The sequence below is a fragment of the Stegodyphus dumicola genome, chromosome 9 (assembly GCF_044657685.1).
Source record: "Stegodyphus dumicola isolate Sdum_Otavi_A_Nest chromosome 9, ASM4465768v1".
NCBI classification, from domain to species: Eukaryota; Metazoa; Arthropoda; class Arachnida; order Araneae; family Eresidae; genus Stegodyphus; species Stegodyphus dumicola.
Window position 1 is genome coordinate 180,434,022 of NC_140776.1, and position 19,989 is coordinate 180,454,010.

The following is a 19,989-nucleotide window of genomic DNA, read 5'->3' on the forward strand; positions in this document are numbered from 1 at the left end:
ACCTTAGCTCTTTGGGTGTAATTTTTAGAATTGCATTCTGACTAAATGAAGACTATGGAGGTAATAATTGTTATTTTGTTGTTAAGAAATAATGTCTGCTTTTACATTATCTATAGGGATACATTTTTACCATCAGAATAAATATCATCATGTTTATTGGTGTCTAGGATGTGGTTTTTTTCATTGTAAATGCAATGTCTCTCTTACATTTTTTGTAGATATATTTTCTAAAATTTTAGGAATTAAAAAACTATTAAAAACTGGCATTAATGGATTTATGTTTTATATTTAAATATGTATGATTTGTGATATATTTTACTAAAATAATCAAAGTATTTATTCAAATTTTATTTGGAAAAAAAAATGCAGATTTATTTTATAGTATTTAATATTTTGGCTAAATTAATCGTTGAATGCGTATGATTTTTTTTTTTTTATTGAAATAAATGTGTACCCCTACTTCTCTCTCTCTCTTTTTTATTTATTTATTTTTTTTTATTAAAAGCAGTTTGTCAAAATTAGTCTGAATCTCAAATGTTGCACAGGAAAATTTTTATTTCTGTTATGAATTATTAGTAATTAATTTTAATAATCAGAGCTCCCATTTTTTTAAAACTTGAATCATCTATCGTATTTATGTATAAGTGTGATGTTTATTCCTGTTAATTCTATTTTAATTCAGTTCAGTGGCACCTTGAAAGTTAAACATTCCTCCCCCCTAAATATATTTTCAATTAATACCATTGTGATATTCTTTCGAAGTAGCCTCTAAACTTCAGTAGCTGAACCTGAATACAAAATAATTAGCGGTAGCTTTCAAATACATTCGAAAGTAACATACTGGTTTTATGTGTTTTGCATTTTTTATTTACTTCTGGAGAGTAAATTTTGAAATTATGGGTAAACTTTCTACAATTTCTTTTCTTTTTTTTTTTTTTTATAAGTCATACCTTTATGAAGATTTAATGTTGATGTGAAGATTTAATGCTAACCTGCTGGTGAAAAATTCTTTATAACAGCAGTAATGCAACTTATTTTTAATATGATAAGAATGCATGAAAAATGAAATAAAAGTATAATTTATTTAAGATAATTATATACTATTTTGTTAGAGCAGCGTTAGTTAAAATGCACTGCTTTTTGTACCACCAATTGTTACCGAGTTTAAAATTATGAAATAATAATAGAGTTCAAAAGAAATTAGTTTTGTAAAAAGTAATTTATTAAAAAAAATTTCTTAAAGATAGTAAATTTTTCTTTTTAATTCTTTAATCTGTAATATTCTACATATAAATAACAAAACAAAACGAAATTGAATCTAAACAGTTGGCATAAAATTACAAATATCATTCAATATTACAGATGCTTATTTCTTCACTTAGCACTACCCTACAATCACTCCTCAGTTTGGGTATGGCATCCAGTTTCAGCATCTATAAAATTATAACTGTGATTCACAGTGAAAAGTTCATACCCAGCATTTCTTAATTCTTCTTTTTTATATAATTTCCAGCTATCTGAAAATACAATGGTGCCATTTGCGTTGCTTTCCCGGCATAAACCCCTGAATACCCATTGTTCGGGGAAGAACACGTCCAATGCTATGTTTTCTTTTTGTAAAAAAAATTTAAAGTAGCTATTCCAATCTATTGTCGTATTATGGTGATTTCTAACTGAAGTTAGCAAAATTCAATTGATGTTCTTAATACTATAGATAGGTAAAACGAACGGCATTAAGAAAATTCAGACACAAATCTTCAAACCATGTTTTGGTTTTCAAACCTTTTTTTTCCACAGCAAGAATGTGCGTAACAGCACCATATAGGAGCTTTGTTTGATACAAAAGTTAACCTCATCGGAGGATTTTGAGAACAAAGTCTATTGCTATGAATTATTCCTTTATCTTGAAAGAATCTTATGACAGCCTTTTCGTCATTAGATGATTGCCAAATTGTGTAATCCATCATACTAAAAAATGGCGAAATATGTAAAAAAATAATGATATTTCAAGCGAAAACTAGAAATCTCGAGCCACGATATTTCAGATGTTAAAATTCTCGAGCCACAATATTTGGTGTGTTGTTGTAGCAATGCTTTCTTTTAATTTTGTCTTTATTTTTAACTGATACCACTCTAACGGAATGGTACCGATAATTATATATATATAATAATAATATAATTTATTTTATTTTAGCCACATAATTATTTTTTCATTTTTTATTAATTTAATTTTATATTATACTCAGTGTAATGAAATTTAAATATTAAAGGAAACACATATAATGTTTACTGATTATAATATTTAATTTCATTTAAATCTATGCCACTTTTTTTGAAAAATATTTAATTATTAATGTGTAATATTTATTAATTAATTTATTTGTAGTCATCCTTTAGAGGGATAAGAAGCAGCAAGTTTAGGCATGTATTTGGCTGTGCTGCAAAAAAAGATAAATGCTTTGATTGTATAAAAATCACAAAAAATGCCCATGATAGTTCCTTTTGTGCCGTCAATCCAAAATTCATAGCCATTGCCACTGAAACAGCAGGCGGAGGATCATTTCTTGTTCTTCCTGTAGAAAGAGTGAGTATACATAATGATTGTGTGTTTTCTTTGATTTTTTGAGTAACTTTTATATGTTTTATCATGCTTTATACGTGTTCTGAGGTATAGTTTCAGGTATCTAAATTTTTGTCTACTTTTTAACATGACTGGAGAATGAATGACAAATTTATTCTTACAGATAATTTTTAATCATTATCCACTAGTTGTTGAACATGATGTTTGAAAGTAGTATTAAAAACTCCAATGTAGTGCATCATTGTCATGTCTGTAAACTTATAAGATTCTGCATGTTAGGTTCGGTTAGCTTATTTGAATATGGTAATAAAGATTCCACTGGTAGAATTTCTACTTGTCATGCTCTTTTAGATCCAGGCAGACAAGCTTCATTAATAACAAGCGATTGCCTAGAAAGATTGAGTTTGTCAAAAAAGAAAACAAATGGGATAATTTCATGTTTGGGTGCATCAAACACTTGTACAAATGGTGTTTCTCAAATTAGGTTTACTCCTCATTTTTCATCAAATTCTTTGGTACTTCTGTCTACGTTGTCAAGAAAATAGTGGGTCAGCTTCACATTAGTTTGAATTCTTCTTGTTCCAAACACTTCATTGATCTTACCCTAGCATAGCCAACCTTTTACAAGACTTGTAGCATTGATATTGTTCTTGGTGTGGATATAGCACTTCTAATGCTTAAAGCTCAGACACTTTTATTGGGAGACGGAAATCTCTTTGCTGTTTGGTCTCAGTTAGGATGGCTAATTGCAGGCAAGGTTCCCTCATGTGAGAAAAATTCAATTGTTCAGGTTAAATAACATTCAATTAGTCAGTGATAAATTGTTAAATAAATTTTGGGAACTAAACAAGGTACCTCCGGTAAGCTCCTTGAGTCATGATGAGAAAACTTGTGAAGAGCACTTTAAATCTACGCATTCTAGAAAAACTGATGGAAGATATGTCATGAGGGTGCCCTTCCATACCTCACCTTCTCAACTCGGTGATTCCAAGGCAGCTGCCCTCCGCAGATTGAAATACTTCCTTATCTTTCAACAATAAAAAATACTAACAATATAAAGACCTTATATGTGAATATCTATCACTAGGACCCATGGGACAGATTCCACAATCTGAGTCTGAAAACAAATGCATACTACCTTCCTCATTTTGCTATTCTTCGTGATTTGAGCACTACAACAAGGCTGAGAGTTGTCTTTGATGGTTCTTCCAAGACATCATCTGGACAATCTCTGAATGATCTTGTAATGATAGACCCACGAGTACAGGATGAGTTAGTCACTATCTTTATTCATTTTAGAAGTTTTCAAATTGCAGTGAGTGCAGATATAGAAAACATGTTTAGACAAGTCAGGTTTAATTTTGTTGAGGATACAGATTGATATTTCTTTGGTGAGAAAGTCCTGAAGAGCCAGTTAGAGAATACAGATTACTCACAGTCACCTATGGCATAACCTCAACATCATTTCTTGTCCACAAGAGCTATGCAGCAGCAATTGGCTTTAGACAAAAAAAAAAAAAAAAAAAAAAAAAACTTCACTGGCTACCTTTAACGATTTCTATGTTGATGATCTTCTGAGTGGAGCTTCATCAAAGGAAAGAGCTAGTAAATGAGTTAAAGAATATGATGAAGAGAGGTGGATTGAAGCTTCAAAAATGGCATTCTAATGTTCCATCAATATTTAAAGAACTATTAAGAGAGGAAGAAAAAGATCTGATGTATGTTAATTTAGATGAAATTATTGTCCTTGGTATTAAATGAAATGCAAAAGATGACTGTTTTCATGTTGCAATTTCACCAATCGAAGACAAATTGACATTTTCAAAAGGAGAAAATTTGTCAGAAGTCTCTTGTGTTTTCGATCCCTTGGGCTTCATATCCCCTTACATGATATTTATGAAAACATTTCTTTAGGAACTGTTGAAAAACAACTTAGCTTGGGATCAATCCATCCCACAAGATATGACAAAGATATGGATATCCTTTCTCAAAATACTTCCTCTAATCCAACGACTAAAAGTACCTAGATGTGTATTGAAAACACAAAGTGTTGAGCTAAAAATGCATGTATTCTGCGATGCTTCTGGAAAGGCTTTCTGCAGCGTTATTTACATGAGATGTATTTTGGAAAATTCAGATACAACCATTTCTTTATTTACCTCTAAAACAAAGGTTTCACTTCTGAAAACCCAATTTCTGCCATGCTTAGAATTATGTTCAGCTCTATTGCTATTAAATTTGTTGCATGCAGTCTTAAAAGACTTTTCTTTACAAGTTAAACGCATCATAGCTAGGACAGATTCAACGATAACAATGGCGTGGCTATCTTCTGAACCTTATCGCTGGCAGTCATTTCTCGCAAATCGAGTGTCAAGATTCAGGCGATGATTCCTCAAGAGAAATGGTGTCATGTTTCACGAATCGACAATCCGGCGGATCTAGGTACATGAGGTGTCTTACCTTGTCAACTAACAAATTGTAATAAATGGTTCAAAGGTCATGGCTGGTTAAGCAAACCTATAGACGAAATAGAGAACTTTCCATTTGTAGAGATTCTCTCTCTTCCTGAAATTGCCTTGAAAGAAAAAAAGATGTGTTTTAATATCAGTGTTTTAGGAGTTCAGGAACCTGCTGTTATTTTAAAATTCCCCTTTTAAGCTATTTGAAAGGAAATTTACAACTTAATTTAGATTTCATATTGAAGTGGATCTTTTTTGTTGATACTGCATTTATAAATTCCAGAATTGTTTATTTACTTCTAACTAAGTTGGAAACAGGGGTGGGGAAAGAGAAAAATATGAAGATCTATTTTATATACACATGGCTTCAAAAAATCTCATATTCTTTTGTAAATAACATTTTATCAATATGAAGCTTAAAATATGTATATCTTTTAATTATTTTCTGTGTTAATAATTCTTTTGATTGAATTAAAACATTTTACAGGAAAAATTTATAGATATTATAAATATAAATTTTTATTGTGTAGACTGGGAGGGTTGATGTGACTGCTGGAAGAGTTACTGGTCATCATGGCCCCATACTGGATTTGCAGTGGAATCCATTCAATGATAACATTATAGCATCTTGTTCTGATGACTGCACGGTGAGTTTAAATGTTAAATTGTTTGAGAGTACTTTTGTTAAATTTTAAGGTTTTAAATTTGTGTAAATATATAGCTTATGCTGATATACATTATTTGTATTGTTTATGTGGTTTATGACACTGTACATTTATATATTTTACAAGATTAATTAGGAAATACAGTTAAACCATTTTGTGATGACTACCTTCACAGAAGAATGAAATTATTTGGAACTGTGTGTGGCTGACTTAGAGAGGATTCAAAGTGGTTTTTATTTATTCAAATCTAAGTGAATATATATTTGTGTCAGTGACTAATGGAACCATTTATTTATTTGCAAAATTTTTAGCACTTGCCATAATGGTTGTTTGTGAAGTAAGCATTCTCACTTTTAGTTCTTGTATATAGTATTTGTTGTTATGGTTTGTCGTTACTTGTCTTCCTGGTCGGAATTGAAATCTAGACCAGGTACATGAATTCATCATGGCAAAGTGTGAGTGAGTGTGTGACTTTGCTCACCTACATTCAAATTTTGATCAAAAGTACCTTGGGAAACAGTATGCAAGGGTCTTGCATTTTTCTGACCCTTCCAGAAACTTCTTCAGGGAACTTAATGAATTTTTAAGTGCCTATGTGCCCACAAAGATACTCTACATTTATAAACATCCATGCCTCTTACAGGATTTGAACTTGGGCTTAGTGATAAGGGAGTTGGTTCTACTTAACCACTATACCAAACAGTGTAGCATTAGTATTAAATACCAGCATGTAAGATTTTGCTGTGTTTATTGAGAAAGGCAGAATTGACATTTTGATGTATGCAAATGGCTATATGAAAAATCAGATTTATTGATCAAGTTCTATTTTGGTATTTTTGTCTTCTTGTTGCTCTGCTTTCCTTAGTTTTAACAATATTGTCTTTCAACATGGCCACTTGGAAGTGTTAATTTTGAATTTGTTTTATTTCAAATTTTGTAAAACTTTAATGAATTTTTGAGTAACGAACTCTATGATTTCAAAGCGAGCAATGGCAACACTGTACGAAAAAAAACTCCAGCATGCGAGACAGTGTATCGGAAATTCTAAGGGTATGCTGCTTTTAAATGTTTTGTGATATTGCTGTTGAATTTAATTTTATGTCTTTTAAGTGCGAAGAACATGATGTTTAATAAATAAAGGTAACACACCGAACGTTAAAAAATGCCCTTTTGGATGTAATACAAAATCTGAAAGCATTCAGATTTTCTTTCTTTCTTTTTAGCCCAAACGGCGTTAGTCCAGATGGACTTCGTTTTGGCATTTTGCATTGAAAACTTAAATGTCTGTTTCACGTTTCAAATTGTTGCCACCAAAAATTTTCGCTCTGTGTTATATTTAAAGAAATTAAATAATGAAGAATCTGCATAAATGTATGTATGTTTCTCGCATTGTGGTAAAACAGTGGTACCTAGATACATCAAATTTTGAATAATGTAATCCTCCACCTAATATAGGCATCTGAAAATTCTAATTTGGAATTTGTTTCACTATTGATTTAATATTTTATAACACTTTAATGAATTTTTTATTAACAAACTTGACGATTTCAAAGCGAGCAATGGCAACACTGTTAAAAAAAAATTACCTCCAGCGCGTGAAACTGTGTATCGGAAATTCTTAAGATATGCTCTTTTAAATATTTTGTGATATTGTTGTTGAATTGAATTTTATAGTTTAAGTTCGAAGAATTTGATATTTAGTAAATACAGGTAACACACAAAACATTAAAAAAGTCCCTTTGGGCATAATATAAAGTCTGAAGGCATTCAGACTTTTTTTAAAAATATTTCTATTCAGAAATGAAAACTAATCATTGTAAAATGATTGTGGTGGTACTAGAGGTTTTAAATTTTAGTTTAGATGGTATGCATTAGTCAAAAGGTTGAGAACCGCTGCAATAGAAGACCATAATTTGAGACCAAAGATTCTGCCTTTTTGTGAAAATAAAGTAATCAGGAATTATAAAAGAAAAATTCATTCATAATCTGAACAGTCATTTAGCTTAAAAAAGGGGGGAAAATAAATTAAATGAAGTGTGTAAAGCAAGTAATTTCTTTTTTGTTAAGAAATATCCATAAATGTTATATGAATCAATTAAAAAAAAAGTGCATTTTTCAAACATACTGGTTTTCACTTTCAATGATTCCTTTAATGGGCTGAAATTTAAATTAAAGTAGATAAAGAATGCACACACACGCACACTCACAAAAAGCATCTTAGCAGTTTTTTATTTTCATAATATGTGAAGGAGGTGCATTTTAAAATTTTTGCCGTACTTAGGAGAATCATTCTCGATCTTGCTGTTGCCACTTTTTATTTATATAATGGTCTTACTGCCTACAAATTTCTGCTTGAGGGCCATGCATGTGTGGGTGCAGCTAATAACATAACATAAACCCTGCAGTGAAATCTCAAATTTCACCTTTATATTTACTTTATAGCTCAACTTTGATACAATTTACAGAAAAATGTAATTTTTTTTAAACAGGTAAGGAGATTAAGTGAATAAAAAGCTAATATATATAGGCTTGATACTTACTTCATAAAGGGCTGATGAATTCATTGTCTAGGAGTTAATAATAAACTAGTCTAACTGATTGGTAACTTGAATATTTAATGAAGACATTAAGCATTTATGCACACTATGAATATGGACAAGAGCCTTGCCAATTATCTGGGGAACAAAAAGAAATTTGCTCTTCTTAAAAGGAGGAAATTTACATTAATTACATTGCAAATTTCCGGCTCAAGACCAGCAGTTTTGGCAGCCACAAAACTCTTGCACTATGCTTTGGCCTTACATTCATTCCATTTCAACATTCTTTACTGCAAAACAAATGGGAATACAGATACTGACTTTCTTTCATGACTACTCAACTCTATTCTAGATGATGTAAGTATTTTTCAGTTAAAGCAGATAGAAACTCTCCCATACACTGCCAGAGATTTGGCTAAAGAAACTCAAATTGATGCAGAACTCAATCCTCTGTCATGAATATTTGAAAGTGGTGGGGAATTGAAAGGGAGATGAAGTACAGGCTCCAAGATGGCTGTATAATGTATGGACAATGCGTTTGTATTCCAAAACGATACTGAGAGAATGTTTTGAAAGAGTTACACCACAGACACTTAGGGACTGTAAAGATGAAAGCAGTTGCTAGATCTTATGTGTTTTGGAATGGTATAGATAAGGATATTGAAAATACTTCTAAAAACTGTTTTGAATGTGCAAAACATAAATTAAATCCTTTGAATGAAAAGACATATTTTTGAGCATATGTTTTTGATAATCGTCGATGCTCATTCAAAATGGCTAAAAGCCTACCCAATGAAATCAAGCTCGACCAAAACAATAGAATACTTATGGGACTTTTTTGCACTATTCGAATTACCAGTATTGAATGGTATGCGTTTACTGCAAAATAATGCTTAAGAACCGTGTAAAATTATCTGGGAACTGTGAGACCAAAAACTCAGTGCATTTCTAATATAATGCAGAAAAGCGTCAAAATTAACTACTCTACAGAGGCCTGCAGTGCTAATGCTAAAGAGGGAAATTCAAAAAGTGATTTATTGAGACCAGATCTCAAAAGGAGGGTGAAAGAGAGAGTTTGAGAAGGAACCTACAAGTTTGCAGACCATGGAATTTTGATTGGCAATAAAGTAGCATGAAGAAATTATTGCCAGGGCGACAAGTAATGGATATTTGGGACTGTCCAAACCAGGGTTGGACAGCTACATTACATTATAAGTGTAGATGGTCACCTATGGCAGTGACATGTCAACCAGATGCGTGATGGAGGAACCATTAATGATGATGGCCACGTATGTCATTCTCCAGCTCTCTCGATTTTCAAAGAAGCTGGTGACAGTGGAGTCCCAGAACCATCCAAAGATAATAGCCACCTGATAAATAAGTCTGTGTTGTCATCCAAGCCCAGGATTTTACTGAAAGCTGCGTCCGCCAGAAATGCTGCTGATACAACCAGGTCACCAAAGACTCAGCTGTGCCACAGCCTTCCACCAAAAATCGACGACTCCGAAGCAGACTGAACTTGTAATAAAGGGGGAGGGATGTGGTGTATCAAGATTACAGGACTTGTTACTCAGACCCTTGGCTTGAAGTAGTATTTAATGTGCATTACTGGTTTAAGCTTAGTATTTTTATCCATCCTGAGACTAAAGTTCTCTTTTCAGAAAACTTAAGAATTCATCTAAGGTGGGAACTTTTATTTTTAACATCAACTCGAATTATTACATGTTTTCTTATTAATTTTTTTAAAGTAAATTTTCATTAATACAACAGTGATAAATTACTTCTTTCAAATTGTGATACTTTTAATGCAGACAAGTTATATTTTATGTTATTTAGTAAATGGAGTAATTCCCTGTATGATTCATTATTAACTTTTTCATGATTTAATATATTTTGTATGTGAGATTAATGAATTTCAAGAGCTTTAAGAAGAGAAGTGTGACTCTCTTGATCTGTTGCTATTTGTTTGATATCTTCTTTTAGAGAGCGGCCTTTAAACAAAGCTTTTGTAAACCATCAACTTTATTATTTATCACCATTAAAGAAGTAAATTGTTGTTCAAAGTTACTTAAGTCTTCATAATTTCCTGTGAATATTGATGATGGAGTGTCAAGAAGTTTTACGTAATGGAAAGTTTCATTTTCATTATGCACTGATATGCAACCATTTTTAATGAAGCATTATTTATATTAAGCATTGAATGAAGTTATTTAGTTTTCATCTCTGCATTATCAGATGATGAATCCAGCCCTTCCATATTTTTTAAACCTTTATATATATTTAAATTTTCATCGATGTTGCAATAGTCTATGTAGAAGTTTTTCTGCTGTTATTTATTTCCTTAATGTTTTCTAATTTCGCTTTTGACTCAATTAACAAAATTCAGTCTGATTCAGTTGAAAACTTCCTTTGGATTATTTGAAGTTATTTGCGGATATGTATAGTTTCATGACTTTACTTTTGCTTATGCCTCTTTGCGAGTTTAATTAGGTTAACTTATTCATTATGTTTATTTTTGCTTCTTTAAATGGGCACGGCTTTGCTGATCTTCGTCTGTGACGAACTTTTATTGATACTTTTAACGCTTTCCGGCACGCTACATTTTAAAGTTGAAATTAAAGGGGGGGAAAGGAGGCAGTTTAATGAGGTTTAGAGGAGTATACAGGTAAAATTTTGTGAAAATAGCACTTATTGTTTTAATTTTGTGGGTGTGCCCGAAGCAGGCACACTGAATGAATAGAGCTTAGAAAACAGTGATGAAACAAGCATTGCTGGGAAGTGTGTAAAAGAGTAAGAGATTTTGCTTACGATTAAAAAACACTACATTCTGAATACTGTAGCAGATTTAGCATTATCCAGGGTGTGCCATGGGGAGGCCTGCTACACCCCCTTAAAAAAGCTCTTTTGGTTATATGATGATTACATGCGCATGCGTATGAATGGAAAAAAAAGTATATGATATTTACATTATTTACATTTCATATGTACACTTTCGTCTACTTTTTTCTTGGTGGTACTCTTAAAAGAAAGTGTCACCACCTTTAAAAAAGCACAACCCAATATTGGATATTTTGCACATGTACCGGGATCTGTATCAGACTCACTATCTAAAAGCAATTCGTAGCATTTTCAATGCTTCAGAAATGGTCAGCTCTCTCCGATCCATTTGAAAAATAATTAAAAATCCGAAAAAATAAACTAATATTATATCTACAATTTGAAATTATAATCTATAAAATAAAATAAAATAAATGTCTACTACTCAAAACTATTAAACTTAGCGCTAACAAAACTTCCTTGAACAAAAGTGAAAGAGAAAAAGAGAACTAACTTTTGTAGTGGAAAATCAAACAGCTAACTGATAAAATTATTCTTGACCTTCAGAAAATGACAAAACAATTTCTTAGTTGATAACCATATCTCCCCTTCCCCCCCAAAAAAAAGTGGAAAGAAAGAGAAAAACAAGAAATGAAATACAGATGTGGACCCACCTTTCTATTGTGAATGAACTGACCGATAAACTGCAGAGGAATAAAGATACAGTTGCCTCTCAGTGACCTAGTTTCTCAGTGAGCCCACTTTGGGAACACCTGATGTTCATCGTTCCATTTTAGGCAAGATTTCAAAGTAAAAATTTAAAACTAAAATAGAGTAAGGACATTAGCATACAGCCAAGAAAATAACATAGAAATTTCTTTTCAAATAATTCCTTTTATATCATAAAAAAAATCTGGAAGATTTCTTTGAAAAATGAGTGTTTTTAAAAACTAAATGGCTAAAATATATGGACTGGTTTGTGTTGTGCTGCCATCAACTATAAATAAAAAATCTGATGTGTACACCTCATGACTTCCTTGTACGGAATATTAAATTATACGCATTTTTCTTGCATTTCATTTAAAATTATTGGATTGAATTAAATCTACTTCGCCGACAGCGCATAAACCACAATAGAATAAATGCATTCTTTAAAATTCACTCTAGTATTTGTTTACCATAGCAACACTCTGGCGCTAGATTCACTTAACAGTATTATATTTTGTTCATATTATAACTCATAATGCACAAAATTTATATCATTTAAAGAATAGAATTATCTAATCGTTGCCACATGTTCTATTCAAATACTATAATAAAGCTAGAATGATGTATAAAAGAAATTAAGCAAACAAAACAAAAAAGAAACAGTTTTTCACAGACGATTGAGTATTTCTCATTCAATTAATTCAGTTCTCACTTTGCGAGAAGGCAAAAATACATAAAAACTCAAAATATCTATATTAAAAATTACGAAGTAAATCTTAAACACTTATTTCCTCGAAAAAATTCCAGAAAGGATTAAGCATGATTTAATTGGCAATAATAAATGAAGGCGTTATCCTTGTTGTTGCGAAGCTAAGTTTCTCTAGATTGGCAACAAATCCACTAGTCTGTTGTTTCAAATGTAAACAATCAATGGCCACCATAAAAAAAGGTTTAGCGGCACTTAAACAACTTTAAAATTGTTGATAATTCTAAAAATATTGCATACAGATTTACTAAAGGCATAAAAACCTTAACTGGAAGATAAAAACAACATAATTCAATCATTTTTAAAGCAAAAAATGTACAATTTACATACATATAAGAGTAAAGAAACTGAGATCACTGAGCCGGGCTACAGAGTGGATATATATATAAATATATTTATATACATTTGGTGCGGCCGATTGCAACCAAAATACGAGGTGCACATCTACATGTTATAGCCGTCCTATATACAAAATTTCAACGTTCTGAGGCTACTTGTTTTTGAGTTATGGAGATACGTACGTACATACGTTAATACAGATGCCACGAAAAATTCTCTTCAAAATTAATTTTAAAGCAGTTTTATAATTTTTTTTTGAGGAAACGTGTCTTTTATTCTGTCGTTACGTACAGATATCACACAAAAACATCGTTAAATTGCATTCGATAGCGGTAAAAATGGATATTTTTGTTGAAATATGCTGCCTGGAACTTTTCGCGATTACAATACTTCCTTTTTACTTCGTACTAGGAAGTAAAAAGGTTCAGAGTAACCTATAGTAACCTATAAATCCTTTCTCATTCAATTTTTCTGTGTGTACAGAGAAAAAGTTTTAGGTGTGCCCAGACTGTGCCGCAAAGGGTTAAGAGACTGAACAAAAAATTATGCATTAACAGCTTTTTAATTTTCATAACATCTGGAATGAAGGATTTATATTTTTACATTTTTGCTTTGCCTAGGAGATTCGTTTCTCGCTTTTGCCATTTTTCATCTATCCAGAGTGAATCTGAACAGGTGGGCAAAACTTTAGGGGGTGATAGAAGACAGCTATATGAGCAATATTCGTCATAGAATGTATGTTTGGAATGCAAACGGTGAGCTGCTAGATGGCATCGTAAATAAATTGTATAAAAAGGGTCAGTCCTCGCACCTAATGACATTTTCTGCCATGGATTTGCTGAGAGGGTTTTTGTTGATATGAACTATGAAATTTTCAGAGCGATGGATTGGTCGAAGTTATCCCATAGCTTGGCCATCAAGGTCACCAGATCTCCAGTGTTTGGACTTTTTCCTGAGGGGCCATATGAAAAGCCTAATCTACCAACTAAAGAGAAAAGAGAAAACAAAAGACAAAACAAATGTAGTGCCATCAATTGAGAAAGATATTAATGAAACATGCCAGAGCTAAAATGTTAAAATTTTGAAAGAATTGGTCATTTAGATTTAACGTTATTAATTAAAGAAACTACATTTTTATAAAGACTTCAGAGAAAAATTTTATAAGTGGGAGAAACTTTGCAAAAAAATTTTCTGTGTAAGAAGAGGGACTTATGTCTAGTCACTTTCAAAATTGACAGAGTTTATTCAAAATTTATGCCAACCTAAAGCTTTTTTCTTGCCTTATTTTAAAAAGTGCCAGTTTCTTGAAAAATTAATAAAATGTATTAATTAATATTTACTACTGCTATTATTTTTGTTATCTTTCAAACTTAGATTTGGTATTTTTATATTTAATCTTTCTTAAAAATAAAATTTGAACATATTTTTTTAGTACTCGGATGTCTTTAAATGCTTTTGAAGAATTTATTTTCTATTTCAAAATGTATATTACAGATTAAAGTTTGGTACATACCAGATGGTGGTCTTAAGAAAGCAAATATGAACCAGCCTGTTTTAGAGTTGACTGGTCATAAGCGAAGAGTTGGCTATATTGTTTGGCATCCTACAGCTGAAAATATATTATTCAGTGTTGGATTTGACTATATGGTAAAAACAGAGCTTTTGTATCAACCTATAGTAAAGTTTAAAATTTAAATTTCTTTAAATATTATTATGTTCCTGTTACTCATTTTCTCTCAAATTTTTATTCATATATTGAAGTTAAAAATCTCCTTAAAAATGTCTAAAATTTTTTATTCATTATAATACACTTTGACATCCTATTGCTTTGCGAAATGATATTATAAAAAGTAAATAATTATATAAAAAATAAATAATTAGATTTTAAAGAAATGCAATAAATGCATTTCTTTAAAATCTAATTATTTATTTCTTTTTTTAATATGGTGTTTAACTGACACAAATTAAAATATAATTGATAAATATAATTGATTAAAATATAATTGATATCATTATAATTGATAAAATATATATTTAACACTATATATTAAGTATTTGGTGTAGAATTGTTTTTTTTTATAATATTAAAAGAACATTAAATCAAATTCTAATGTTAAAAAGTACAGAAAGAAATAAAGCCAGTTAAAAAATGATTTTTGATTCAAATAAGTAAAATTTTTATTGTATATGTGCATGCTGTAATATATTCATTAATGCATTTTTCCCCTGTGCATGAAAAATAATTTATTTTTATTTATTCACTTAAGCTTTCCACCGTTCTTTATGAAAACTGATGTTCTACAGTTTTTGAGAAAGTTGTGATATTTTATAAATAAAAAAAAAAAAAATTCATATCTTAAATGAATTCTTGTAAAGATACATAGGTATTTTATTTTGGAAATGTAATTTGTGCATGCTTTAAATTTTTATGTATTTGTGAAGAAATATTTCTTTCTTATTTTATTACTTGATCTTTGTATTGTGACTTGTTCGTAGCTTATTTATATGCTTTATTATCAAATATTTTTCTTTAAAATTTGCAAATAAAATAGTACTACATTCTAAAAGTGTTTGTTGCACTGGAATACAAAATTCTTTAAAATATTGGTTTGTGAATTATTCTTTTTTTCCTTTTGTAAAAAATATTCTTTCCTTTCTTCATCTGTTTGACAAGCTGATTTTTGAATACTTTTCAAAATGCCTTTTTACATTGTATGCATGTTACTTTTTTTGTTACAAATTATGCACACAGTCATTTTATTCTTTTCATTCACACCGTATTTTTCAGCTCATTCTGTTTGATAGGGTCAAGAACTGGTATAATTTGGTTTTATTTTTTTTAAGCACTGACATATGGGGCTTTAAAAAAATATTTATATTTAAAATACAGTAATTTTAGAAGAAATATTTTAACATGATTGATACAGAAACACATGTAGATAAAAAAAAATTAATAATAAACAAGTAATAAAGTTGAATAAATTATGATTTGATGCCATCTAAAATTACTGTCAGTTGCAAGAAAAATTATATCAGTAGGTTTTTCTTTCCCGCCATCTCAGTTTTACAATTATTCTGTTTTAAACTTCATTTATAAAACTAAAAGTATAAACTAGGTGAAATTTTGGTGATTAATTGTATTTATATAGGTGTAAAAATATTTTTTAGTTAAAAAATGATTTAATTCCTTTAAATCTGACTTAAAAATCGACTGGGCTTATGAAAATGCCCTTCATAAAATAGTATTCCAAATTGGCCTGCTGGTGTTCTGTGGTATATGCACTGATCAAGTGTTCATGTGCAGTATAGCATGCCATGATGCAACCATTAATGTGATATAAAAGAAATCATGATTTATCCAGCAAAAATGTTTTTCATTGTTGCATGCCTGTGTAGAATGTTCACAGACCCACTCTAGTCATAATTATTGAATGATGGTGGAACAACATGTGAGCTACTTGCATTCTCTTCAACTGTATACTATTCAGCTCTCGGTTGAATCATTGTCAACCACTTGTTTACCTTCATCAGCTGGTACATTATACAGTGTTTGCATTTGTTGGTCAAATACATAAGTTCAGTGTCTGTATATACACTAATGGTTTCATGACTCTTCTTCTATATAAAGCCTGAGTAAAATCTTTAAGGCCAGTAAAAATTTTTGAGAAAATGGAAACATTTAAACTGAGGAATTAAAATACCATTTGCTTGATAATTATTAAGCTTAAATAAAAGTAAGAAAAGTAGAAAAATTAATTTGCAAATATTTTATTATTAGAAAATATTACAGAACACACAGATGAATATTTGAGCCTGAGTAAAAACTTTAAGGCCAACATAGAAAATAGCATATAAGTAAAAAAATTACAAATTCTTAGAAGGTTGTGTAGGAGCCATTTCTTCGAATTGCTTCAAATATTCTTGTTTTCATGGATGAAATGAGTTTTTGACAAAGGGTCGGGTCGGTTTTATACCATTCATCTTCGATAGTAGATTTGAGCCCTGTTGTTGATGTAAAATGTCTCCCATTTATATAAACGCTTCTTGCTAAGTCACCCCAAAGGTTCTCGATTGGGTTGAGGTCAGGTGATCTAGCTGCCATTTCACAGTTTCAACATTGTTGACTTGGAACCAATTTTTTGTACTGTTACTCGAATGGAAGGATGCATTGTCTTGCTTATATTTCCAATTTTCTCCAGCAAGACATTCAGCATTTGACAAAAGATGATTTGTTAGGACATTTTGATATCCTTGTGAATTCATTCTAACTGAAACGAATGCAATTGAGCCCACACCACTGTAAGCAAAACAGCCCCAAGTCATGACAGACCCTCCACCTAATTGGCGCTTGGAGAATATTTCTTTTTCATTTCTTATATCATGCCAGTAGAAATTCCAGCCATCTGGTCCATCCAAATTCCATTTTTTTTTATCAGAAAAAATAATTTCTATCCATTGGTTGTCCCAGGTCATGACTTTCTGGCCAAAGTTCAAACACTCTATTTTGTGTCTCTGCAGTAACTGAGGCTTAGTCAATTTTGCTGTATAAATGAATCTTCCAGACCTTCTAATTGTGCTATAAATCGTTTTCTTTTGACAAACTTTTAAACCTGTCGTCGGAATCAGTTTCCTGGTTGAGTATTTTCCAGTAGATACAAGTTCGCAAACTCTTCTTTCATCACGCGAGGACAAAGCTTTAGGTCTTCCCCGAGTATTCTTTTTACCATAATTGTAATTCAATTTTAAAAAAATTTGTTGACTACAGTCTTTGATCTTCCTATCATTATCGCAATAGCACGACTACTCATTCCTGTTAAAGACAAAGCTTCGATCTCTCTTCTTTCACGATCAGTTAACTTCTTACCCTTCGCCATCTTCACAAAGATCATTAATACTTCGAAGAAATGTATGACAAATATGAAAATTGCAGCGTTGTCACAAGCTAGTAGTTGCAATGGTAATTACACGATTATATTACATTTATTTTTAAAAAATGACTGGTGGCCTTAAAGTTTTTACTCAGCCAGAAATACTAGCTTTGTAAATAACCACATGTTTCTCATAATTATGTATTTACAAATTATGTTTATAGCATTTATTTCTTATCAATGAACTTTAATAATTAATATTATTTGAATCCCTTTTATTTCATTTTACATTCATTTTCATTACATTTTCATTTTCTCAAAAATTTTTACTGCCCTTAAAGTTTTTACTCAGGCTGTATCTATATACTTTTTGTTTCAGTTTTGATTTGTATTAAATTTTCTTTCTGTTAATAAGTTTGCTACCTTTATTGATTTAATTATTTTTATTATCTCTACATTATTTACTTAATTATTATATGTATACAGTACAAAGTCCGTAATCTGGACTCGTCGGAACTTCGGATTAGGGTTTTTTCCAGATTATAGGTCATCAATTTAAATCTGGTAAGATGGCATGTAGAAATTATACTATTAAAAATATGAAACCGTAATTTATGAAATAAAAAGCAATTATGATCTAAAGGGTATCAAATTTACAAAAAAAAAAAAAAAAAAAAAAAAAAAAAAAAAAAAAAAAAAAACTTAATATTTGTTTATTTCATTAAACATTTTCTTTAAACTTGTGCATGTGTAAAGCATATGCGTGTAATGTATGCTCATTCAGTTTGTGGCTTTGAGGTCCGGATTATAGCTCATTCAGGATAATGGACGTCCAGATTACGGACTTTGTATTGTATATATAGATTATTCTTATATGTTCTGTGGTTTTAGAATTTTATAGTGTTTTATGGTATTGTATTTTCTTTTTAGATTTTAGTATGGAATATAGGAGAAGGTTCTCTTGTAAATAGTATTATATGCCATCCTGATACAATACATTCTCTGTCTTTTAATCGAGACGGAAGCTTGATCGCAACCACTTGTAAAGATAAAAAACTCCGTGTGATTGATGCTAGAAGTGGAAGTATTTTACAAGTAATTAAAAAATTGTTTTGATTAATATTGTAATTTATTTTCTAAAGTGAAGATCTGAAAAGTTTCAGCTGTAAATATATTACAAGTGATCTTCATTTAAGATTTATGTATTTTTGATAAAATTAAGTTTCTGCTACCTTTATATATATATGTTTTAAGACATTAAGCTTCATAAAATTTTCATAGAATTGTAATCAATATGTACAATGATTCAGTCTGAAATAAATTAATTTTTTGAATCAAAATATGCTATAATATAGTATATTTTTGTTAAGAAATATATTTGTGTGTTTATATAAGGGGAAGAAATTGTTGTTAAATTTAAGGTATTGAATTGTTTAGAAACCAATATTTTGTTTATTTCCATTTAAAAAAAAAAAAAAAAAAAAGAAGAGTGGATGTCAAGTATTTGTTATCGTTTCCTATTCTACTGTATCGGTATTGTGTTCAGCATTGTGTTGAATTTCTGGTCTCTCTCTTTGTTTTTTTGTTAATGAAACAGGTCTTAAATGTGTTTTCTCTTTTAATTAAAGGAAGGAATATGTCATCAAGGGTCAAAAGCATCAAAAGCAGTTTTCTTAGGAGATACAGGACGTATCTTTACCACTGGTTTCTCTCGTTTTAGTGACAGACAGTGGGCTGTGTGGTCACAGGTATAAATTTTGTTAAAGTATTTGCACGTAATTTTTTAATTGAAAACATTTTGAAACATTGTTATTCAGGTAAAAAAGGATTCAAGATTTTGATAATTAAGGAAATATTTTTCAATTTAATTTCAATATACATGCATTAAAAACAGGCTAATATATTTTGTAAAGTTACTAATAAAACAAGCATTTCAAAAACATACTGTTTATATAAAGTTTGGCGGGACAAGATAAATTTTTCCAAAATTTTAAAAACAATATACAAGTATTGCAATTTAACTACGTTAATGAGATAAATGAAATTACGATTTCATTTTTAAAAGTTCCTTATGTTGAGCTTTGAAGTGAGATGTTCTGATTCTAAAGAATGAGGCTAAAAATGCTCATCTGTCGGTCTACTTCTGAAATAATTCTTTCTAAGATTTATGGTTTAAAACACTTGTTTACACACCTAAGATGAAACAAACATAGCACTTATTTTCTGAGCATGAGATATTAAATTTGGGA

At 30.4% G+C, this 19,989-nt stretch overlaps 1 protein-coding gene across 2 annotated transcripts in view; it reads left to right on the forward strand.

Moving 5' to 3' along the window:
* The window catches only part of LOC118203821 (coronin-2B-like), a 59,218-nt gene that overhangs the window by 14,427 nt on the left and 24,802 nt on the right, over positions 1-19,989 (forward strand). The window contains exons 2-7 of one of the 2 annotated variants that reach the window (XM_085824411.1): positions 8-60; positions 2,387-2,584; positions 5,571-5,687; positions 14,367-14,519; positions 18,671-18,835; positions 19,369-19,488. In XM_085824411.1, coding sequence (XP_085680537.1) covers positions 46-60; positions 2,387-2,584; positions 5,571-5,687; positions 14,367-14,519; positions 18,671-18,835; positions 19,369-19,488 — 768 coding nt within the window. In that variant the 5' untranslated portion in view covers positions 8-45. The remainder of the gene's footprint in view (positions 1-7; positions 61-2,386; positions 2,585-5,570; positions 5,688-14,366; positions 14,520-18,670; positions 18,836-19,368; positions 19,489-19,989) is intronic. The other variant, XM_085824410.1, reaches the window with a different exon arrangement.